Here is a 25,755-nt window from a genome sequence, read left to right on the forward strand (position 1 = left end):
AGATTATTTTGAGGAGTATGAGCACAAAATCCACTGCTCTGTTTTTGATCACCTGACTCACCACATTTTAAAAGAGTGTATGGACATCATAAATTATGCCATGAAGTAATTGGAATGATGTCAGTTTTGTTGAGATGAATGAACTCTGGATCCAGTTCTTTTTGCTTTACTTCAGGTAGACACAAACCCAAGTGCTAGTTTAATTTATGTGAATGATGCCATGGATTTAACTCTCCTATATTGTGAGTCAGAGAGGCTGTTTCCATATCTAAAATGAAAAGCAATTAGATCTTACTTGTGATTTGCAAAGTTTGGGTATTCCAGGCTTGGACAGATTGGACACATTGTATGGGACATTCTAGGGAGTACATAGGATGAGTTACATACGTACTTATGTTGACTAGCTGAGTCCAGGTATGCATGAGTGAAAAATTAACCTACTATTCTCTTGTCCCATGGAGCTTCATATCTGCTGTCTCAAATCTGTCTAGAATAATTTACTGAGGTAAATTTTGGATTATTATTTCTTTTCAATCCAGACAGATCTAGTTGTTTGTAAATCCCTAGCAGTAAACTAGAAAATTAAATTATTTAAATTAATTAATATTTTTATGAAGATCTCTTCAAAATTCTTAATTTGTTATTTACCTTATGGTGTTTATACAGTGTGCATCTTCATGCTGCTGTGTCATTTCTATTTGCTGTCTAGCTGTGAAAGATAAGAAAACATCAGAGGAAAAAATTACAACTATTAAGGAATGTAACAGGTGATGATTTCAGATTTCCGCAAGATTATCATTAGCATAAGTTTATATTTAATATAATTAAGAACTACACAAAGTGATTTGATTGACAATTTTATGACTTACAGCACAGGTAAGCTTGGAAGAAGCTACCAAGATTTTCTGTTCTATGCATTTCTATTCCTGCTATTGAGCTAGATGCTTCAAAATAGAAGGCATTCTGAACTATCAGAAGCCCAACGTTGAAGAAATACTAAATGATTGGTGTTACTTAAATATATTTTTCTAGTGTCTTTCCTTGTGACTACTGTTTTTTGCCGAAAACAGATCGGAGGAAATAAAATGAATGTGGAAACTGCTACAATTCTAAAAATTGCTCAATATTTTGGCTGTAGTTAGTAAATGTTGTGTGATAATAGCTGAAACACAGATGTTGCCAGCTGTTCAACAACTCTGCTTCTACACGCCACCTACCTTCTTCATTTCAGTCACCAATCCAGTATCAAGCTCTCTAGGAAGGAATGTTGATATCAGCCTTTTGGAATGTGCTGCAGTAATGCCAGGGAATTGACCTTCAGAAGTGCAGCCATAATTTCAGGTTTGCTATAGGTGGATGTAGAGAGAAATGTGGTTGCGTCAGTAGTTTGTATACATTTCATATAGGTGGACAAATACCTCGTGGCTCCTTGTACATTCATTTAACTTCTTTGAGTGAAATGAAGGTGCAAGCATATTTGGGAACATCTTTGGAAGTACTGGCTCCAGAGAGACTGTTTTGCTTGCCATTCCAGCTGGAGTCAAGCTGCTTGTGTTATGTCTCTCAACACAGATTTGTGAGGACAACAAATTGGGAAGAAATGTGGAAAAAAAGGTTACAGAGCTCAGAACTGTCAGAATTTGATCAGCCTATTCTAGTATGAAGTGGCAGCTGTTTGACTAATAGCTATTACAGAGTTTTTTTTGCTATGGCTGTTGTTACAGATTTCACCTCTAAGCTACTGAGGCTTTTTTCCCACCAGGAAAACAAGTACAAAAACTGAAGATGCTTAACAAATTGTTCATATTCAACATTTATAGTCTCAGAAAATCTTGGTCATAATGACAGTAGAATTAACTAATTATGCAAATACATTTCACTGTTACCTTTACTCTTCTTCGAATTGTCTGCAGTTATGACTTTATCTACCAGTTGCCTTTTATTGTAACGTTAGTTTGTCAGTTCTCTAGCGTGGTTACCATCTTTGTTATAATCATTTACCTGGTTGCAGCACAGCAGGACTCTTACACTAAAAATTCCTTTTTCTGCTTTGAACTGCTATTTTCACTGACATTCACTTAAACATGCCTATACTTGTATAAAACTCTGTTTCTTTAAAAAGGAACATGCTTTCATTTCATCCTAATAGTCTGTGTAGCTTCCCATGTTTCAGGTTTAATCAATGTGTTGTTGGAGGGTTCCTGACTGTTAAAGAAGAAACACAAAAATGTGTTGTTTTTTGACCTGTAGTATTTCAAACCCGGTCATACTCACCTGAGTCCTTGACACACTTGTTTTATTCTTTTGAAAGGCTCTGTTGGCAATGTATCACTATTTCTGAGATTCTTAGCCAGTTCAAAGATGTGACTCTAAGCCATGTTGCCACAGTGTCACTGCTTACTAATAGTTGAAAATGACACAGGGGAACAGTTAAGTTTTATTCACCAAAAGTGAGGGTGGACCACCGGAATTGGCATTCTCATGTTTGAATTGGCAGCTGCTGACCTGTGCCTTTCCGTTTGTGAGATTTGCTTGTATGATTTAAGTTGGAATGTTAATTCTTAATTGCTGTGAAATTGCACGCTTTTCTTGAGTTTCAAGTTCAAAAACACTTCATTGAGGGGGTATTCGTGAAGGTCTTGGAAGAAGGTGGTTAGACCTTAGCTAGCCAGACTTGGTAGATGTTTCAGGGACTCCAGCCTTCAAGCTCACTTTCAGCTATAAACATAGCTGCTTGTTTTTACAGTCTCCATAACTTGCTGGTTTTGGAAAGATGGATTTCTTGTTAGTTGCCATTATACGTTACTCTACAGGCACTAATAAACTTTTGAAATATTCTTCCTTCCTTTCAAATTAACATCTGTATAGCTTGGGAAATGAAGCAGTGATGAGACTTCATGAATTTGGTTTTTCTGTTCTTTTAGCATATTATTCCTTGCAATTTGATTTTCTGATTTAAAACTGAAAGAAGCTGTTACTCAAATAGCAGGTAAGAGGATGTAGCCATGAACTTCGTTACCAGAAGCCTTTTCTGTGCAGAAGTTGTGCATGTTTCTGAATCACTAACGAGCACCAAAAAAATCAAACTATGAGTGCTTAAAGACATAATTCCTTTTATTGTTCTGTAAAGAAGCGCATGTATTAAAAAAGATGAGATGCTTCTATCTGCAATGTGAAATGTTAATTTTCTGTTTCATAAATGAAGAAGCAAACCTTCAGAATTTGGTTGCCATAACCTCTCCCTACATATACATTCATCTGTTTATTAGCTAAAGTGGGTGTTTGGAATTGACAGTGAGGATTTTACTCTTGACTGAGTTTACTGTCTTTGTTATTGAACACTGTGTGAGTTACTTGCTTCCCTTGCCTGCAAACAATCATGTACTTTTTTCAGTGATACAACTGTGAGAAAGATCCAAGGTGATCTCCAGTGACTGCAGAAAAGCTAGATATGGAAAGGCACATGTCTGCATTTGCTGAACAAATGCACCAAGGTGGGAGCTGCCTCAACAGCAAAAAATTCCTGTTCAATTAATAGTGATGCTGAATTAAAAGATTCCATAAAAAAGATAGTAATTAATCTTATATTGATGGAAGGTGCTAGTCATTCAGGTGCATTAGAACACGAAGTATATGCTCACAAGTAGACCTTTTGGTTGCCATGCTCAGGAAAAGAAAGGTGCTCAATAAAGTCAGCTTCTTAGACTTTGAAGTGTTTTCCTTGTTGTCCCCTTCTTTCTCCATTTAATTCAGAAGTAGAAACAGAAAAGCAGTATTTTTTCCTATGATCTTGCAAGTACTGACAGGTCATTAGGGCATGTTCTGCTCAGGTGACTTGTGTGGCCATTAGAGTCCATGATTCTAATGTGTTTGATAGTGTGGGACTTCTTTAAAAACCTGCTTTCTGGAAAATTGCTTAGGATCAGTGTATTTGTTTTGGTAATGCTGTTGACAGCCAGTTTTTGGAGGTCCCAGGCCTTTTACTTCCCTGATTCAAGGAGTTGAACTGAACAATAGCAAAGAAAGATCTGCCCCCCCCGCCCCCCCCCCCCCCCCATAGTTGAGCAGGTGCAGGATAAGTGAATGACCGTTTGATGGATTGAAAGACTTTAGAGATTCTGTACTGTTTGTCAGTGAGTGAAACATTCCCCCTGGTGTTGCTACAGGTTGTATTTTATATGTAATAGCTGCAATGGAAAGAAAGTGCTATTATTGTGAGGATGGAGTGTGTCAGCTTTTTTTTTTTCTTTTTTTTAAGCAGCAAATATGAAGGAATTCACAAAAGCATGTGATGCAGAATCTGTAATGTAAGCCCAAGCAAGCACTTCAGTACTGAGCTATAATTAGTGTGTTGTTTTATGTGAACTTGTCCTTGGTTTTAGAAAGTACAAGTGTATTGCACATTGAGTTGTATGTTTTGTTTTACTTTCCAAAGTGCAAAACCCCCCACTTTTAAGGGAAAAATCATCAGGTTATCACTGTAGAGTTCAGCGTGGTCCAGACAGCCTGGCTGAAGAGGCCAGTGAATGCTTGTCATCTGAATTTACCCAAATTGATTTAAGAAACACACACACCAAAACAACAGCAGCTTTGAGTAATATTCTTAAGCTCAGCCTATTGATTTAGTTTTCCTTTTCTTCAACTAAACATATGAGTAAAGTAAAACAAAACAATTAGCTCAGTATAAATTGTGTGTGTTTTTATAAAGAATGGTCCCTCTGGTTGGAAGGAAAACAACCCAGCTGATAGTTGTATAACTAGCTTTTCTGATTTGGCAGCATCTGTAAGCGGTGTGGAACTTGACAGGAGCAAGCCAGCTTTCTGCAGAAGGGATATATTTGATAGGAACACAAGCAGGCAGAATGCCTGTCGGACTGAAAGGTGATGAAGATCACGGCACCCCACTGGCAGAAACACATCTGGGCTTGTTTAGAAATCCCTGCTGGCTTTTCATGTGAAATAAAGTCCTTTTCATTCTCCCATCTTTCAGCAAATTGTTTTCCTACTTGGAATGGACACTGGAGAACAGGAAGCATGTTTGTAATCAACAAAATTCCTCTAAATTCTGGGTTATTTTGAGGGCCTAAAATAGGTTTCTATTTAGGCGGCTTTATTTCTTGCTGTTTACCTGTTTGTTTGGCCTTGTTTGCATTGTATGTATGTACATATTTAGATGGCAGTAAACCCAGCTATTGCCTGAGATTTTTTCTTAATTTTTCTACAAAGTTTGGTGAGTGGGGTCACATGAAAATAGATGTACTTACAGATTCTTCTTTATTTAGCTATCCTATTGCAAGTATATGCTTAGTGAAGACATTTGTTTATCTAGTACTTATTTTAAATCTGTTCTTTTGTCAGTTCTTTCAGCGGAGGAAATCTCTCTTCATTCTGTCTGCCTTATATCTGCTAGGAGACAACTATTAGAGACTTCCATGTTAAGAGGGAAAATTGACTTTCAGTGGAAACTTCTGTTAAACTTCTGTTTTTTAAAATTATATATTCAGTGTAATTCACTGCTAGCCTTCTTATCTTCCCTCCTTGCACCTAGGAGACAGAAACAAACAAAATATACTTCCCTTTTTGATATAGCAGCTACATTCAGATGTGTACTCTTTTTTTTTATTTATTTTTTGTCTGACATGACATGAGTGAAAAATAATGGAAAGTGTTTGTCTAATTACTGAGGTTTTGTTCTCAGTTGTAAACCAAAACAGACAACCAAGCTCTGACTGTAGAAACCAAAGTCTGGCAACACAGTTGCTGAATTCAATATCATGAATACAAAAGTTTTGAGAGAAAATTTGCGATTACATAATGTACAGCTGGATAAAATATTTTAACATCTTAGTTGTCTAATACTGTAGTTGCTTAAACTCCATAAACGCTTACCAGTACAGTGCATGGTTGGGCATCTCATTCCTATCAATGGCCTATGAAGTTGAAGAATTTTTAAAGTGCTCTTATTTTGTGGTACAATCCTTTTGGTGTTACTCATTAGAATTTAATTTGTTTTTTAAACGCTGCTCTGGAATACAACCACATTACTTAAGATTATTTCTGTATAAATATATTCTGGTTTCCACTTTGTGGTTACCTGCCCAGTCATCGATAGTAAAGAATCTGTAAAGTGTTGAACCTGGATTTTGCAGTTGCCCAGTCTGAGTCTAAAAAGCTAAATGACTGATGTGACTTAGTTTTGTCTGGGATCTGATTTGTATTTTGTGCTGTTCTTCCTCATTGTCTAATTGCTTTATTATTTTATTCGGGATTATGTCTTAAAGTACTATGTTCTCTGTCTTTCTGTCTCCTTCCATGAACCTGGAAAACTATACAGCAGTGCATCATAGGTATCAAACTGTTAATTAAAAAAAAAAACCCAAAACCCAACAAAAAAAACCCCAAAACCCACAGACAAAATTCTTCTTTTAAAGGTCATTCAGGATAAGAGTTCATAGCATTTTCCAACAGTAGAGAACAAAAATGCATTTTAAAAAAAAAAAAAGGCATTCTGAAGTTTTTGTGCTTATAGTGCCCCCTCTTTAGCTGGATTTTAGAGAATACTGATGATCTTGATGGTAGTCTAAGACGCAAATCTGTAGACTACTTAGTTTTGCCAATAGCATCAAAATGACATAGTGTTTTGTTAGGGGGAACTAGACCTTTCCTGTCAAGTTGTCTGCTTAGAAAAATATAACATTGACCTGTTTGGTGAATAGGCTATTTGAATTTGGTTTGAATACTTTCTATGCTGATTTAACCTTGTTAAATCAAGTAGATTACTTTTCATGCTTGTGAATGTATGAGTTCTGTTAAATTTATCTCTCTTGTGCAGGATCATAAACAGTGGAATCTTTTACCACAAAAGCATATGTTGTATATTGTCAGAGATAATAGTAACATTGTTCTAAGCATTGAAACGTCTTGCTTTTTGATAGATTTCTTCTGCATTCTCATTTTTTAGGGATTTAACAAGACATCTAAGAAACCTAAGTAATGCTTAAAAGAGGAAACAAAGCTCAGTTAAAATATATCTCCTGTTGTTTATATGAAGACCAGGTCTTAATTTTAAAAAATCAGCTTTGTATTTGGCATAAAGAAATATGATTATGGTTGTTCTTATGGGAAACATGGTAAAAGTATTTTTTTGAACATTTGCTTGGTACAGTACCTGAATTCTGGTGCCTTATTGACAAAGTGGATTTGATGGTAAACAGTGTCATTGCTGTTTTGAAGTAACTGATGTATAGAGGTTGAGAAATCAGAAGCCTTTTTTTTCACTCTGTTGGCTTTGAAAATCAGTAACATCTCTTATGCTTATTACTAAATATATCCTAACTACAAAATACAGAAAAATGCTTTTGACCATGTATTCCTTGCATCTTTTATAAACTTGCATGTGATAAGGGTCACTTTTATTACTCCTTTGTTTTATCTTTAACCTTGAATTGTATTAAGTAGTTGGATCTACTTCTAAAACTTTTTTCATCCTTGCATTGTTTTTGATAAAACCATGGTGTCACCTTTATATCAAGGTCATTCAACCCTCTAAGCTCTAGATACTTAAGCACTAATATATTTTTGTTGCCATTGATTTGACTGAAAGTTTTAAAGTGAAAGCTGTTGGAAATTCAATATTTGTTTTCTTGGCTTTAGGAGGAATCTCCTTAGAATGATTTTAATGTGAGGAACCGTTAAAAGAATGAATTATGTTTGCCTGGTAAGGTAGGGCCATTTGGAAAGAGGAGAAATAGGTTGTGTTAGCTTTAACCGACATATAAGAAAGACTGAACTGACCCTTTAAAAGGGAAGAAATGTGGCACCAAAATGGAAAAGAATATAGGTAGAAACCTCAGGAGATAAAATTTAGGAAAGAAAATTTGTGCCACAGTTGGGCATTTTACTAGACAGTAAAACCGTAGTCCAGAAAGGATATAATTTTGAACAGGAAATAATATCATTTTGAAAGTATATAATTTTGAAAGGAATATCTCCTGTCTGTTCAAGGAAGGATAGCAAGGTTACTAACTCTTTACAAGGGAACCTGTCTTTTTATATGTAAACAAAATAGACCTTTATGCTACAGGTGAGAGAAGTATTAACATTAAATTTAAATCTAGGTAGTGTGTTTTGAAGCCAGTGTCAATGTTGATGCATTTGATGGGTGTGGGGTTTTTCTTTTCTTCCCCCCGCTTAGAATTTTATCATTTCACAAATACTAGTTTTTGTGCTCATGAAATATGACACATTGGTAGATCTAGAGACTGAGGGCTTTTCCATATCAATTAATCAAGGTATAGCCAGACTACAAAGAACATTTCCTCATATTGCTAGAATGTCTCAAATCTCATGCTTTTAATCAAGGTTAGTTCCTTGTCCACACATACTACCACTACTGCTGTTAGAGTTTGTTGTTAACAAGGTGGTCAATTTCTTTAGAAATGCAAAATGAATGGGTGCCCATAAGATGTATGTTGAGATCACAACACGGTTCTCGCATAGTAGTTTTGATCACTTCCAATTTGAACAGGATTGAGTTTAATCCACTAAAAGTGTAAAGTCTCTTAATATTTGTTCCATTTGCATTTCTGACTGCAAGCCAGTGAAATGATGTTAATTTAACAGCATATTCTAATGTGTGTCTAAGTACTGTACTGTGACCCTTTTTATGTTCAGTAACAGTGTGCTATTTATTCCAGGATGATGTGATGATGCCACAGCGGGTTAGACTGCAGCACGAAGCTGCCATTCAACACCCAAACAGTGTGAGTACTTTTTTCTTGTGTGTATTTCTGTGTTTTTCTTTTACAGAGTGCCGGATACATCTTTAAAAGGATATGAAAATTTCACAGTAGGACTGGTGATGGCAAAGCATTAACTAGTGTATTCTTTTCCTTTATTTTTAATCCTTGCACTGAATAGTAGCTTTGATTGAACTTCTTTTCTTCCATTTATTTTCTCTGTTCAGTAAACCAAATCTCATTATGACAGTGATACTCTTTTTCAAGTAAGCATACAGCTTTTGCTAATGTATGTAATCTAAAGGAGAATGCCTTTTTTATGTAGCCTTACTAAGTAATGTGAAAAGCTGCAAAGGATTGGCTACAGCTATGGTTTATCTGGTTTTAATATTTAAGAAACTGTAAGGAATGTGTGGGTTGTTATCATTAATAAACTGGCCTACAGTTAAATTGATGTTTCTCCCTATATCTGCCTGCAAAAGAAAATCTTATTAGAATGCCATTCTTTATTCTTGTGAAAAAAACCTCTCAAAAACGTTCTGTGAGATAGCTGTTTTGTGATTTATATGATTTTGATTTTAAATAAATTTCTGTGATTAGGGCCAGTATCCTTTAGAGAGAGTTTGTGTATTATCTTCTTACTTGAAAACAATAAATATAAATAACTTATGGCAATTAATTTGTCAATGTTATTGACATAGATACTCCTTTATAAAATTGAAAACTGAGTTTGTATTCCTATCAGCAATGTTCAGCAAAAATAAGCTTATTGTTTTCACATCTCTGACATTTTGTCTTGAGATTTCTTTCAGTGTGCAAGAGGTTTCTGGAAAGGAAAGGTCAATTGACTTGATCTGTCAAGAAGGTATTTCCTGCAGGTCTCAGAACAAAATAGACAGTTTTAGGATTATCACTCTTTGAGACTTAAACACCTTTTGAACTTTTCCTCCGAAACACATTTGCTTCAAAATAGAGATTATTGTGGTTGTTTCAGCTGAGGAATGTCTGCCAAACAACTGTCTGTTTAGTGGTGGGATATGGGTGCTCATCACACCACCTGTATTAGGTCTCTTATGAAATCTGATAATCCTCACAATGTAATTTATCAAATTATAGTTTTAGTAGTACCTGAGTAGCAGTTAACCTAGTTCATATTATGAACATAATAAAATGATACATCAAGAGTTGTTTTTGTTCTGATGTGAATCGGTTAATGTAATTCTGTAGTAAAATGTCAGAAAACCGGAGAGGCAAGTTGATCCAGTAAGCTTGTTTTATGGAAACTAGCGTTAAGAGCAATCGTATTTCTTGCTTATGTGACTTCTATATCTGTATATTAAGAGTTTTTTTAAAATTAGACTAATTTCAACTAAACAGCTTGTGGTCTATTTAGAAAACACTTCAAATGTTTTGTTTCCATTCTGTTATGCTTTAGTGCCTAACAACATTCAGTATGAGCTATTAAATGACAACTGAGTAAGTAATAATGAGTGCCTGAATAGACTGAAGGGTATGTCTTCATGATATATTCCAAACAACACAAACTTGCTCCTCCCATGCTCTAAACTAATCTAAACTTGTGGTCCTGTTTTAGTGTGGTACTACTGGCCTATTTGAAAAGCTTAACTTGAGCTTTGCACCTTACTAAATAACACTAGCCAAAGTTAGTCTGATTTAGCATGGGAAATACGGGTTTCCACCTTTCAGTTATCTGACATATTAGTAGCTAAAATCTTCAATTTAGGAAAGTGTAAAAATTCTCAGAAATTAATGGAGAGAAAGGCCTGAGATTTTAAACCTTAAGAAAAATGGTGGGGGGGGGTGTGCTCCACATATGGCATAGACGTAGTATATCTGGGTAGAGCCTGTCTCATGCCATCACTTTCTTTCAACTTTCTACTGAACCAGAGAGTTTCCTTGCAGCTGTTTGTACAATGACCTTGGTTTTCTTTTTTTTTTTCTTTTTTTTCCTTTAAACTTCTACTGGTCTTTATTTTCTATTATTTCTTGCCTTGTGTTGTTGCCTTTTAGGTGTAAGGATTTCCTTCTTTGTTCTTGAACCCTATGAAGGCAAAAAATGAATCTGTTTGAATTGAATGGAACATGTTTTTCAATTTTGCAGGTGTAGAAAATGTTTGTAATGCATATGTGAAGTATACCTATTTGGTTAATGTTGTATTTTACAGAACTCTAATTCAAAGGCCTGAAAGGAAAAATGGGAACATCTGTTCCTGATGAACAAATATATCACTTTGGTCCAGAGCTCCCCAATAGTTCTGACACAACTTGAGTTACTTTGAGAAAAGAAAAGTTGACCTTCTGGCCACAAATCTACTGACCAATGTCAGGGTGGACTGTTGTTCTTAAAAGAATGATGGTTGGGGATATTTGAATGAAGTTCTGTTCTGACTGAAGCTAGAGTCAGAACTTCAAATACAGTATGATAAGCCAGAGTAGGTGGAGACGAAAAAAAAAAAAAAAAAGCAGAAGCTTGAGAAATGCCTGTGAAGCAGTGAGCTTTTTCGGTTTGTTCCTGAATTCTAATTTGCAGACTTGGACTTTCCACTGTCTTGCAACTTCTTCTGACCTGGATTTTTGACTTTATGTAGTCTCAGTGTACTTTCAGAAATCTTGTTCGTAATCCTAGCTTTGCCAGTTGTTACTGGGAGCCAGAATTCCCACTGGGCTCTAATATTGGAGGCTTCAGTCTACTGTCATTACTACTGTGGATTTACAGGTAAGAAAAGTGTCCAACTTCCTCCACCAAGAGAAATCTTCTCCCAGAAGATTAATGTTATTCTTAAATGCAGATTGCCTTACCCTGACTTGAAGCCTAGTTGGTAAACAGTGGAATGAAAGCTATCAGATGCCTTTGGAATGACTCTCCAACCAGTTGTTCTTCAGAGAAACTGGTGTCTCTATTTCTGAAAAAGCAAGAGGCTTGCCCCCAGGTTCAGGTACTGGAATATGACTGCGGTAACACTGCAGCAGCCCTTAGCTTTATTCCCTATATCGTAGACTACTTAATCATGCTTTAAAGAGCAAAAGCAGATTCATCTCTACTCTCTTAAACTATTTTTATCTTGAACACATTCTTAAAAACATCTTGTAGGATGGAACTGTTCTGTCAACAGTAACATTTAGAGTGGAGGATTTTGGAACTCAAAAGACAAATTACTAATACATTATGATTTTATTAAATGCAGCTCTCTGGAACTGCTGTCATCTTGTCCTCTGGTAAATATTTTGCATTATATCCAAGTCCTGTTGGCAGGGATTCTATAAATAGGACACTCTTAAGAGACATGAGTTTTTAAGACTTTGCGTATTTATACTACATATTCTTAAGCTCTGCTAGCTCAATATTAATACCTACTTTTAGGAGTTTGAAAGCTTAGGGACATTGTACTGTCTATTGATAATATAATAGCTACCAACCTTTTGGCACTGATTGTCCAGTCCACATGTGCACTTATGCCGCATACAAACATGCCTTCAAATTGCTTATGCTCTAATCAGATAAGAAATGACTTTGTTACTAGAGAATGAATGACTGTTACTAAAATTTCTCCCTTTAGTTTTTGTTTATCCCTAGAAGCAGCATCTATCCCATTTCTCCAGAGTAAGCCAGCTTATTTACCAACCACAAATCATGTATGCTTTGTTGGCAGCTAATGAGTGGGAAGATTCAAGATCGCATTTCCCTTAATTCTGAAAAAATCAGGCCTTCATATCTTATTTTATACTTGTGTTCTTCTGGAGAAGATCCAACTTCGGGTACATACTAGTGTTCTGTTGAACAAGGCTTCTGAGTTTGGAGTAGCCCAGGAAATGTGTGGTTTCAACAATATTTCCCAAACCACCTCCCCTCCTCCCTCGCATCTTTCACACCTATGTCCCACATGTATTCTGTTGTTTTATTTGAGCAGAGTAGGAACCTTTAAGAAGTCCCAAAGCTTTTTGTTTCAAGGACAGATGAGATTGTTAGCAGTATTTGCTCTCAGGTTGTCTTGTTGCAGGGTACTTGCATCAGGACCTCCTATGGGCATGCCAGAATGAAATCACTGGCTGTGGTTTGAGTGTACTGCTGGAGAGCTTGAGTAGCATTAGGGAGCTTCTCTGGAAAGTGCTTCATTCCTGAGATGCATAGGTACCTGGCCACACTTTGCCAAGCCACTGTGCCATTGTGGAGGCTTTCAAGAATGGTGCAGCACTTGGAATACTCTTCCAGTTTTTCTTTTTCCAAAGGATTCCAAATGTTGGAAGGAGAAAAGAAGGGTGCTAAAATGACATGTACTACTGTTCACACTCAAAACCTGCTGACCTTCTCATCTGTCTTGGAGCCATACTGAATGGTATGGACACCATTTTGTCTGCTGGGCATGGTGTTACTTTATTCTTCCTCTCACCACTGTTTAATTTGAGTATATGTGTGCCCCCACAATATGGCTGTACACATGAACAGCATGTGGCTTCCAATTTTTGCATCTCTCTCTTTCTGCAGAATTGCTTAGAAAATAGCTAAGCTCTTCCTCGCTGTCTCCTACGTCTTCCCAACAGCTGGAATAAAAATTTCGGCAAAGGAAATGAGGAGTGTTATTTCCTTTTGTTTTCACTGGCTGAATAAGAGGAGAATCTGAACCAGTGTCAGAATGAACACCTTCTTTTTGTTGTAAAATTACTAGCTTCGTTCTCAAACATGTAGGATACCTAGGCATGTGAGAGAACATTGAATATCACCATTTGCATTTCTTCAATGAGAAATTCTTACTGTTTTGCATCTCTAAAGCAAATTTTTGGCATATTCTGTAGCTTGTGTTGTGGTTTAGCCCCAGCCATCAACTAAGTACCACGCAGCCGCTCACTCACTCCCCCTGCCCTGGTGGGATGGGGGAGAGAATCGGAAGAGTAGGAGTGAGAAACACTCCTGGGCTGAGATAAGAACAGTTTAATAACTGAAGCAAAATAAAGTAAAATAGCAGTAGTAGTAGTAATAACAATATAATAATAGTAGTAATAATACACAAAGCAAGTGATGCACAGTGCAATTGCTCACCACCCGCCAACCGATACCCAGCCAGTTCCCGAGCAGCGATCGCTGCCCCCCAGCCAACTCCCCCAGTTTCTATACTGAGCATGACGTCATATGGTATGGAATAGCCCTTTGGTCAGTTTGGATCAACTATCCTGGCTGTGCCCCCTCCCAGTTTCTTGTGCACCTGGCAGAGCATGGGAAGCTGAAAAGTCCTTGACTAGCATGAACAGTACTTAGCAACAACTAAAAACATCAGTGTGTTATCAACATTGTTTTCCTACTAAATCCAAAACACAGCACTATGCCAGCTACTAGGAAGAAAATTAACTCTATCCCAGCTGAAACCAGGACAGCTTGGATTTAGATCAAGAGCTGCAATGCCTAAGGCCATTTTAACCTATTGCATTATCTGAATGTGTTAACAAACTGACTAAATTCTGCATATCTTTGATGGTTAATATAACTAACATAGTTGATTGGATTGAGTGAAATCGAACAATGTATGGCCCTACTGGTTCACAGACCTGTTCATTTGCCTCTGGGAAAGCGGTAAACAAATATTGCGCAATCAGCAAATAAATTTGAGAAATGAACAAATGAATGATATAGCTGAGTGTGATCCTTTCTTTAAGGCACAACTCTAGGCCAAAGCATTGTATGTCCCTCCCTCGCCCCCACTGAAGCTCACAAACTAAACTTAGAAATTAAGTCCTTTTCTTTTGGTCTGGACACATCAATTTCTTGATTTTTTTTTTTTTTTTTAAGTTATAGTCTAATAGATAAGTTTTTTGTATTGTTACTGTACCCTGTGCTGTTCTACTTGCCTAGATCTGTTACACGTTTCTATTACATCTTAGACTGTTTTTTTCCTCCCTCCCTCATTTTTCTTACCTATTGCTTATAGAGCACTAGCTTGAACCATTTCACTTCCTCTTTTTTACGACTAAAATGATCAGATTCCATTGATTCTTGATTATGTCAGTCTTTTTAGCTTCCACCTTATTAATTTAAATCAATATCTGAAATTGCAAGCGAAGATTTTCTTAGTAGCAACAGAAAGAGTATACAATAAAATGAGTGGATCCCTTCTTACAGGTATAATTAAAATGAATTGTTTTAGTTGTACATGAAGTAGATATTAATGTGGAAAAGAGCTTTTAAGATCAGCATTCTTAAAGTTTATATGGCTTTCATGATAATGAGACCTGATTCTTTTTCAAATTACCTAAAGAATGACAATGTTTCAATTATTTTTATATTGGCAAGAGATGGGGATTTTATATGAGTTGATCCATGAAGGCAGTATTGTGAGAATGGCTTAACAAATATTGAGCTTTGTTTTGTTCAGAGTGCAAAAAGTTTAATAGACATTCTTACATCATTTGTCAGTGAGTTCCATGTTTTAGATGTAGCTCTTGTCCTTGGAGGGAGGGAGGTGATTCTAGGTAGTCTGGACCAGTTTCCATATACTGTCTTGCATATCAGAGCAGTTCTTTAAGTCAGAATGTGCACTGATTGTTTTGTATACAAAAAGAGCACTGCATGTAAATAGCATATTCTAAGTGATTTGTTTTGTTCAGTAGTTAAGATGTTGTGTACTCAACTAATGGAAAAAACATCCAGAGAACTGTTTCTGTCTCATCTCAGGTGTGCAACTGCACATGTAGAAACTCTTGTGACAGAATTCCAGTGCAGCATTGCTCACTAGAACACTGGCTTGTACAACAGAAACTTTTCAGTGTAGGCTTTTACTGAGCAGTGCCATAGTGTATCACATTAATGTGGGGGTTTTTTGTTCCTGTTTATTATCACAAGTCTGGAATAAAGGCAGAAGACTGTTTTATCTGTCTTGTGCTAGGCCAGGCTGCTTCATGATGAAAGGGAACATGGGATAAAAAATAAAAATGGGAAGAAAAATAGAAAGGGAGGCCACCTTATACATTGGCAGTCAGCAGTAGCAGTTTGGGAATACTGGCAGTCTGCAGTGTGTAGTGATTTTACATTCCACATGCCAATGGAGTTTGCTCACCTCTGAAAGGTCTTAAAGCCTTTTGTTTGCTGTATCTTCTTATTAGTCCTCAAAATAACAGATTACCTTTCAGACTACATGCTGTGCTTCCTCTGTGGACTTTCTCTTGGGAGTCAAAACTGTTACTATGCGGTCTGGTAATTACATTGCACTTTAGACATGGATGTATTCTATCTAATGAACAAGGTAGCCTTGTTTGTATGGCTAGAGCTGGCAAAATTGAGATGATACATGCATGTCTCCTATACCTATGTCTTGTTCTTAAAATAGTCTTTTGTTACATAGTACTAATTGGAATTCAGAAGCTCTAAAACTTGTATGGATTTTCATATAATTGGACCTGGTACTTTTTTTTTAAGTGGAAACCATGCAGAGTAACAGTTCATTAGATGTTTTGGTGTTCTAGTGGAGTTACAAGTCTTTGGTAAACTCATTTAGAAGTGACCTGAAGGCTAAATGTATTCATGAACTATTCATATTTGGATCACAGTATGATGTTACACAGTGAAAAAATATGTGCTATATTAAGAGTATATCCTGGGTGGTGGTGGGGGGGCAGTTAGCAGACAGAAGCTTGCTTCAGCTGAAAGCTCTGTAGCTATGATTAGAGCTGTGCTGAACCCTAGCTAATATTTCCTCCCTTACAACAGTATTAGCAGGGCTTGTATCTGCTTTCACAGCAGCTTTACAGCTTCTGCTCAGCTTGGAACATGGGCAGACTGAGGTTATATCTGCCTATAAAAGAGTTACTCTCGGGAGCTTTAGATCAGGTCTTGCTTAATTGAAGTAGTGTGATGCAATGGCCAAGGACTTCATTTAGGAGTGAGAAGGTGCAAATTTGCCTCCAGAGTGGCTTTGCCATTCCTCATCTACTGTTTTAAGGAAGTGGTCAACAACATTTTTCTGTGGTCTGAGCCTTTATTCCTGAGGAATTTTATTACCTTTTCTCTACTTAAACTCGACAGTGTTTTAGTCTGGACTGCAAAAATAGTTAAGTAGTATCTTGTATGTAATTTTGCAGGTGTGAAAAGATAATAAGCATATGTGAAGCTTTACTAAACTGTCATTAAACATAACTACATAATGTTGAAATATTACCGCTCTGTTCAGTGTGATAGAAAAGTCCGTCCATTTAAATTCTGCCCTTCCTGTGTGCAACAAGGTAATGGTTGTTGGTGATCTTCTCTCATTCTGTGTCTTCTACTGAAGTCCGGGTATTACCAATCTTCCTTTTATTGTTTTGTCTTCCAGTTGTTGCATATAGTTTAGAAGATTTTTCTTTGCTAAATGCTTTTATTTTGGACATAAACTTGATTAAAATCTTTGCTGTGTAGAACTTAAGTAATCTTTGTTTCTCCTTAGTTAATTTTGCATCAGCTCTCCTTCCATCTCCCTTACTCAGCATTTTTGAGACAGATCAGTGTGTGTTGCCCAGGCATGTCCCAGCAAGCAGTGCCTATAGAGTTTAGCTCTAATATAAGCATTAATTCATATAACAGCTATTAAAGAGAAATGAATTGGATACTGGCATGTCTTGAAGGATAGATTAGTAGATCAAATTTGTTTGCTTAACCCTGTTAATAGGAAGTTGCTCCACTAAATGGGTCAATTAGATCTGAGGAGGCTCTGGTCCATCTTTGGTGTGACAGAGGGGAAAATGTGATTGTATTCCTGAGGTGACTGCCTACAATTGTTGATTGTCTAAAGTCAGTTTATTTTTGATGCAGGACGAAAAAGTGTCCAGAGAAATGTTTTAATGAACTAATCTAACTATTTTGGTCACTAGAACTTTAATACTTTATACTTGCTTCCCATACATTGCACACCATAAACAAACTACAAGTATTCAATGTTCTTTTCCCATCTATAGAAATTGTAACTATACATTAAGGCTATCCAGTATTGATACTTAGAGAAATGCATATATTTATGACTTCATGAAATTGTCATTAGAGGTTTTTAAAATACTATTTTAATAATCTTCTTTTGGTATGGAGGGTAGAAGACTAGAGCAGCAGTTGTATGAAGGTTTTGTTCTGAAGTAGTGACAGTGGAGTATGTTTAAGAGGAGAAAATATAATTCCTTTTCTTTTTCTGTACTGAAGAATATCAAAATTCTTTCTTTGACAATGAGAGTATTATTCTTACAGTGGTTTTCATTAATTGGGCTTTTCCATGTATATCACCCAGATCTGCTGGAATTCAGCTGTGTCTTTGCTTTTTATTAGGCAGTTTCCTTAAAGATTCTTTTTAATTTGGTATTTCAGAAAAACCGCAGTGCATTTTCAAAGTCACAATGTCAGTTTAAGTCTGTTCTACATTTAATCAAATATCCCAAATGAGAAACATCCCAACTTACACCACTTTGTAATTAAATTTGTGTTTAATATGGCCTCCACATGCCAATAGCACCATCAAACGATTGTGATTACTAGAGTTTGATATTCATGAATGTCTGATTATAATGTAGACTTTCATCATATTTCATTTTTAAAACTATGTCTGAAGCATAAAACGTTTGAAAATCAAGATCTTCTTCTCCTTGTGTTTAGATATTTTGCTGTGGTGATAACTATTATTAATCCAATCATACTTTGTGGAGCTACAGACAGAAGAGAAATCAGTTTTAAAATAGAAATTGGGCAAACATATTGCTCTTTTTGACTGTTCTTAAGTTTTAGGCAAAGGGCTGGTTGTGTAAGCATCTTGACAGGATCCAAAGAGTTTACTTAATTTGCATCAAATTCAGATTGCATAGGCACTAGCCTTAATATAGAGGATAGGCCCTTAGATCGTGTTTATCCCAGGATGGCAGATTTTGAATAAGGGCTTCTGAGACCTGGTGATTTTTCCTACCTAAGCTAGTTATCAAAATACTGGGGCTTACTCATTTAGCTTCAAAAGATTTCTGAAACTCATATAATTTGCTGTAGTATCTACAGATTTGCTGTAGTATCTCCTCATTACTTGAAGTTTTTCCAAAAATGTCGTGTTCATCCTTCATGATTTCATATGCATGACAACATCCTTTTTAAATGTACATGTGGTGTGATGCACAGCTGTGCTTATTCTGATTACACCACCTTGACTTCTTGGTTTTCATATAAATTCACTAAAGAAAATTCAGACTTTCTTGGTTTTTAATTAATCTTTTTTTATATATGCTGAAAATAAACATGTAACATCCTATTGTGGACTTTGGACTTGAACCAGTGCCAAGTAGAATGTTTAACAGGTGTTCTTAAAAATGCATTTCTACAAGATAAGAACATCTGCCGAAATGGATATTCGTTTGAGCTAAAGGATTCTCTGGGGAGTCAGCACTATCAACATATTTTATAACTTTAAAACATGCTTTAAATACACTAGGGTGTGTTTTGTGTCTTTACACCTAATGCAAATTACCTCACAGCTGTCATGTGTTTTGAAGAACACTGTTTCCTCTGTTGGAAATGGAGGGGAGAGAAAATACATTTTACCACCTTCTTCGCCAAGCATATAATTCTAGAAAGATTTTAAGCACATAAAAATATTTCTTCCATGTAGTTTTGCTTTTTGATTATACTAAATGGTGGTCACAAGGTCATTCTTAAAGCCACTAGTATCTTCAATCGTTTCGCTATTCTGCTGCATTAAAAAATAAAAGGCCATAGGCCTGTAGAAGACGACAATATAATTTAAATAAAATCTTTTAGTATTGTAACAACATAAATTTGAAGTCTTGTTTTTAGTAAGGTCAAAATCCAAAATGCTGGTTGTTGGTATAAATATCTAGTCTGTTTAGCTGTTGCTGTGCCATATAAGTTTCTTATTGATTAAAGCAGATGTTTTAATTACTGGGATGACTATGTACTTCTCTGAGAACTTAATGTAAAGTGTCCTCAGTAGACAGCTGTATTTTGTAAGTCTCTCTTTGTCTTTCAGGTGACATAGCTTTTTGGACTAACCATCCTGTAGTTTTGTGACATTATCAAAAAATGAGTTTTCTTGAGTTTTAAAGAAACTTTGTGAATTCTTGTAGCTAGTGTTACTTTTAATGAAATACATGGTAGAATAAGGGGAATTTGGTTAAATGGCAGCTAAATCAGGCCTAAACAAGAATTATTATTATTATTGACATAATTTTGTTTCCTTGATGGTTAGCATTTTATAGACAGGTTCTTCTACAGCACCGTCACAATTTGAAGGAAGACCATCCAATAATATCCCATACATATAGCTCCCAATATATTTTTACAAAATATGGATTTAGCTATATAGAACTTTAATTACTTGCTCTAAGTAAGAATAGTAAGAAGCACAACTGGAAACAGAGCTGATAAATTTTTTCAGGATGGTCTTGCTTCCCTGCTCTAGTATTCTGCAATTGAAATAGATTTTAACATATAATTCCAAATATTCTTTAACTTTTCCTTAATTGGGTGAAAGAACAAATTAATAATATGTGTAATCACCTGTTCACATTCAGTGAGTGAAATGGTGCTTATTACCGTTGGCTGAAAATTTTATCCAATACTTTGATATTTTAATGGTTAAATCTTAGTTTTACAGTCATGCTAGTTAATGTAATGAAGTTCTAGCTGTTCTGAGTGAATTACAAAAAGACTTGTGGAAGATTGTGTTAATCATGTTTCCTGTGAGAAATGGGTGATCTGATGAGATAATGGTGAGTCACAGCTGTGCAATTAAAAATTATGCTACAAGCACTATTTCATAAGTCTACTTGAAAAGAAATCCTGGGCTGTCTCAATCAATTGCTCTTTTTGTGGTAGACTTCTGCTTGACACTTCGAATAAAATATACTAGGGACACTGCTGATCCATACTTGTAACTGCTAGTGTTAGAGGTACTGTACCAATACCTAAAGCTTTGCTGAACTCTTACTCAAATATACGTCTATATAAAAATATATATATTCATAAAGGGGGGTGTGTATTACCCAGGAAGAAAGTGAAAACTCTTATAGAAGTTTTTACAACCAAATAATATTGAAAATGTTACATGAATGAAAACCAAAGAAAACAATACAGTGCGAAGACAGTAAGAAAAATTTTCACTTTCCTGTCAAGTTTTCTTCTGAATTTCAGGATATGTTTGCAGTGTCACATCAGTTGGGGGGGGGGGGGGGGACGACACACACAACAAATACAACAAAAATAGTAGGATTTGGAGACAGCACAGGTGACATCTACCTTTCCTTTATACATCAAGGTGTAGGCACAATTAACAAAAACTGTTCTTAAACATTCAGGATAAAGTAAATGTCTCCTATTAGCTTTTCTAGTTTGGAAAACTTCCCTCTGTGGGAGCTCATGAACAGGCATGTTGGGGAGAAAAAGGTGTTGTGCACTAGAGAGAATCCTTCCTGTATTGCTTGTTACTTGAAGAGTCTTTTCATAGAACATTATCTAGAATCAGGTGTTATGAGACTTCTAACTAAAGCTTCCCCAAGTAGTTAATTACATTCTTTTCTAGGAGGTTTACGTCATTCAGTCACGTTTCTAACATGAAACTCAAGACTGCACACTTTTTCTCAGTGTGTGGAAAGTTTTGTAATTTATATAACCTTTGAAAGTTGTGTTTTGTTTAATACCATAAGTTGAGGAGAGCAGTTTATTTTGTATAGGAAAGCTGTTTTTTCTTGCTAAAAAGACATATTTTTCCAATACCTGCTTCAATATCATTATTGGTTGGTTAATTTAAAAAAACTTCATAAAACAAAGTTGCTCAAAAGAAGATACATTATACGAAGAAATCATATGTATGTATATAGTAGGCACCTAGTGCCTACTACCTAATAGAGAGTTGATGCTTTTGCCTGTCTTTCTAATTTCCAATTTTTATAAAACTAGGATGGAAAAAATTGCAATAAAATTGGAGACCGATTAAATTTTCATCCTCATTTCCTCTTTAGTACAACAGGAGGGTTCTGACCCATAGGCTGTCTCCAGAATAAGAAAGATTCTTTGTGTTGGAGGAAGCTGTAGTGATTAAAAAACCAAAACCGCCACATCTGCAGAAAATGTGTTGTTTTTAATTACTGTTAACTCATTTAATCTTTGCTTCCTCTCACCCACTTCCTTCTCCATTTATATGTGCAAGGGAAAATATAAAATCCTAAAATGATGAAAATAAGAAACATCTCTACCTGAATATTGCATTTAAAAACAAACACTAGTGAAAAGTTGGAACAAGTTATGGCACGTAAGCAGATGGCTGCTCCTGGGTATAGAATGCTGATTTTTGTACATATCAGATATATGACTGAAATACTCAGTTGAACAATTTTGTAACTCAGAGCAGTGACTATATGTGCTTGTAGTACAGTTTTGTAATGTATGTAATAATCCTGACTAGTTCATCTGAATGTGATCATAACTCTGAAGTTTGTATTGATCAACAAGTCATTTAATGTGCATGTTAGCCATGATGTATGAAATACAAATCTAACCTAGTGTACTGTGACCAGTTTAGAGCATCTGTTTCATGGAGAGCCCCACTATTCGAGTTTTATATTGTTATTTTTACTGTTTTAATTGTATCATAGTTACATTGTATTAGTTCTATAGTGCTGTAACTCCTGAAAATGTTTTAAATGTGGTGGCATGAAGTACATATCCATAACTTTGATTCTGATAATCTTATTTAGATACGATTCATTAACTGCACTCCTAATCATGTGAAGTGGTAGAGTTAATAGAGAAGAGAGATTCAGGTGCCTAAACATAGATATATAATGCTATTTTGACACCTTAGACTCTCCGAGACCAGACTGGCAGATACTAGAGGCTTGGTCCTTCTGTGAAGTGGTAGCTGGAGGCCAGGCAGGACTGTGGGGCCATCAGCTAGATGTTTATATTGGGCCACTTCTTCCCACAAAGCTCATTTTAAGCCGTTTATATTTTTTTAAAGTGACTTGTATGGCTTTTCAGTGTATGTATTTGTTGGTAGTTAAGATAAAACCAGACCACTGTTTTATGCTCTTAATATTTTTACCTGTCAGTGTCTCTTGCTCCCATGAATTATAAATTATTTTGTATTTCTTTCCAGAGAGGCCAGTACTGATTGCAATGAAGTAAATAGCTAAATAAGCTATAAGTTACATTTAATACATGAAAAAGTAACTGTCTGTCTAGAAAGTGAATTACCTCATCTGATGTTGTAGCAGAAAGGATTGTCATGATTTGCTCTCCTGATTAGAGTTTTGCTCTTCCATGACCTGCCATAGTCCTTTGCTATGAGCCAGAAAAATTTTTTGTTTATGGTTCATGTTACTGCTTCCTATACAAGTAATATTAATATTGCATTACAGCAGGTTTCCAGTTGGAATATGAAGCCTATTGCATTTGTTGTATATATTGCATAGTTTAATCTAGGTACAGGTATCTGTCAGTGTGGTGGGTTGACCCTGGCTGGATGCCAAGTGCCCACCAAAGCCGCTCTATCACTCCCCTTCTCAACTGGACAGGAAAGAGAAAATGTTAGAAAAAGCTCGTGGGTTGAGGTAAGGACAGGGAGATCACTCAGAAATGACCATCGTGGGCAAAAAAGACTTGACTTGGGGAAAATCAGTTTAATTTATTACCAATCAAAACTGAGTAGGGTAATGAGAAATAAAAAGTAAATCTTAAAACACCTTCCTCCCACCCCTCCCTTCTTCCTGGGCTCAATTTCACTCCCAATTTTTCTCTGCCTCCTCCCCCTGAGTGGCACAGGGGGATGGGGAATGGGGGTTGTGGTCAGTTCATCACACGTTGTCTCTGCTGCTCCTTCCTCCTCAGGGGAGGACTCCTCACACTCTTCCCCTGCTCCAGCGTGGGGTCCCTCCCACAAGAGACAGTCCTCCAGGAACTTCTTCAACATGAGTCCTTCCTACGGGCTACAGTTCTTCATGAACTGCTCCAGCGTGGGTCCCCATGGGGTCACAAGTCCTGCCAGCAAACCTGCTCCAGCATGGGCTCCTCTCTCCATGGGTCCACAGGTCCTGCCAGGAGCCTGCTCCAGCGTGGGCTTCCCATGGGGTCACAGCCTCCTTTGGGCACATCCCCCGCTCTGGCGTAGGGTCCTCCCCAGGCTGCAGGTGGATATCTGCTCCACCGTGTACCTCCATGGGCTGCAGGGGCACAGCCTGCCTCACCATGGTCTTCACCAGGGGCTGCAGGGGAATCTCTGCTCTGGTGCCTGGAGCACCTCCTCCCCTCCTTCTTCACTGACCTTGGTGTCTGCAGTCGTTCCTCTCACATATTCTCACTCCAGCTGCAGTTTGAGTCCCATTGGGTTTTTTTCCCCCCTCCTTCTTAAATATGTTATCACAGAGGCACTACCACCGTTGCTGATGGGCTTGGCCTTGGCCAGCAGCAGGTCTGTGTTGGAGCTGGCTGGCATTGGCTCTGTCGGACATAGGAGAAGCTTCTAGCAGCTCCTCACAGAAGCCACCCCTGTAGGCCCTTGCTACCAAAACCCCGCCACGCAAACCCAATACCGTCAGTATACAGTTAGCATTTGTAATAATGAAAATAAACTTGCCTAATTAGATCAAAAAGTTGAAACTTGAACTCCATTTTTGCATAGGAACAGATACTCAAAATATTGAAAAGAATATTTCTAATATGGAGAGTTTCTTGTACTTTCTGGAAGTCTGAATGGGTGTCAGATAGGCCAGAAAGTTTTGGGTGGTTTTTTTTTTTTTTAAATCAAAGTATTATACAACTTATGAAAGAAGCAACAGTGAAAACCCTTTCACTTCAATTTAAAAGCTATAAGGAAATACTCAGTGAAGTGAATATAAAAGCTCTTTGAGACACAGAGGAAATGGGAAACTGCATGTAGTTACTGCTTCTGATGCCGCACCTTACACAGGGGAACTAGAGGAAGCCGTTTGTACTCTAAATAATCCTGATTTTGATTGGATGAAAGAAGCTGGTTAAATGAGCTATGCTTTACAGAAGCTGTATCAAAGGCTCAGGTTGAGTTACTCTGTGTTGGTGATGTTTATCTTGCAACCATTTAAGTCAAGAATCCCAGTCATGAGTTAGAGTCCCATTGGAAGAGGAATAGTACAGCTAAGGAGCAGGAAGGCGTGGAATGTTTTTGGCTGAGGATCTAGAAATAAATTTGATTGTATAGTGACAATTTTAAGATTTGCCTGTAAAACATATCTCTTAAGAAGATGCTGAAAGCAGTCTTGAGTGGTACTGGTTCTGAAAATGAGAAAAAAAAAAAAAAGCAGGAAGTCTGTGTGCTGGGCAAAACATTTCACTGTTATGTTAGGGTAGAGGGAAGTGTGAACATTTCACTTCTTACAAAATGCTAACTTTGTTATGCATTTGTAGTTATTTTCCTGCTGTGTTGCAAGATCAAAATGCAGCTGTACTCAATAACATGCGTTTATACTGTTAAGTGTATTTTGCTGTGGTATCATTATACTTAATGTGGTTAAATGATGTTTTACAATACCATCTTCTGCAGGAGGGAGATCCTTGCTTTTATGTGCCCTGCTGATGGGTTTGGTACATCCATGGAAATCTTAGAAAAGGTCACTGAGAACAACTATAGCCTTTTTGTTCTTTTGCTTTTAAAGAAAGGAATTGTCAGGTTGTTGTTGTGTGTTTGGTTTTTTTGGATGAGGAGGAGGAGTGAAGACAACAATTCAATTTGCTTGCAAACAAATAGATTTTAATAATAATTAGAAAGCCTTCTGGAAATAAATACTCGTGTGTGTAGGTGGCACGTTTAGGTAGTTTTAAGATAAAGCAAACTTAAAGCCACTACTATGGAGGACATTTTAGTAAAGTTTTAAGTATGTTAATCCTTCTTTTCCTCTCTCTCTTCCTTTAGTTCCATATATGAAACAAGCATATGATTGCTAAGTACATATTATGGTATTTTATTGTCTAGTTAATGATCCTGTTCAGTTTGTAAGGAGGAAGAAATTAGAGTGAAATCTAAACCTC

General features: G+C 36.6%; 1 protein-coding gene across 1 annotated transcript in view; it reads left to right on the plus strand.

Annotated features, from left to right (window-relative positions):
• The window catches only part of QTGAL (queuosine-tRNA galactosyltransferase), a 134,509-nt gene that overhangs the window by 10,095 nt on the left and 98,659 nt on the right, over positions 1-25,755 (plus strand). The window contains exon 6 of the mRNA XM_075720028.1: positions 8,697-8,762. Within this exon, the coding sequence (XP_075576143.1) occupies positions 8,697-8,762 (66 nt within the window). The remainder of the gene's footprint in view (positions 1-8,696; positions 8,763-25,755) is intronic.

The sequence above is a fragment of the Pelecanus crispus genome, chromosome 12 (genome assembly GCF_030463565.1).
Source record: "Pelecanus crispus isolate bPelCri1 chromosome 12, bPelCri1.pri, whole genome shotgun sequence".
NCBI lineage: Eukaryota > Metazoa > Chordata > Aves > Pelecaniformes > Pelecanidae > Pelecanus > Pelecanus crispus.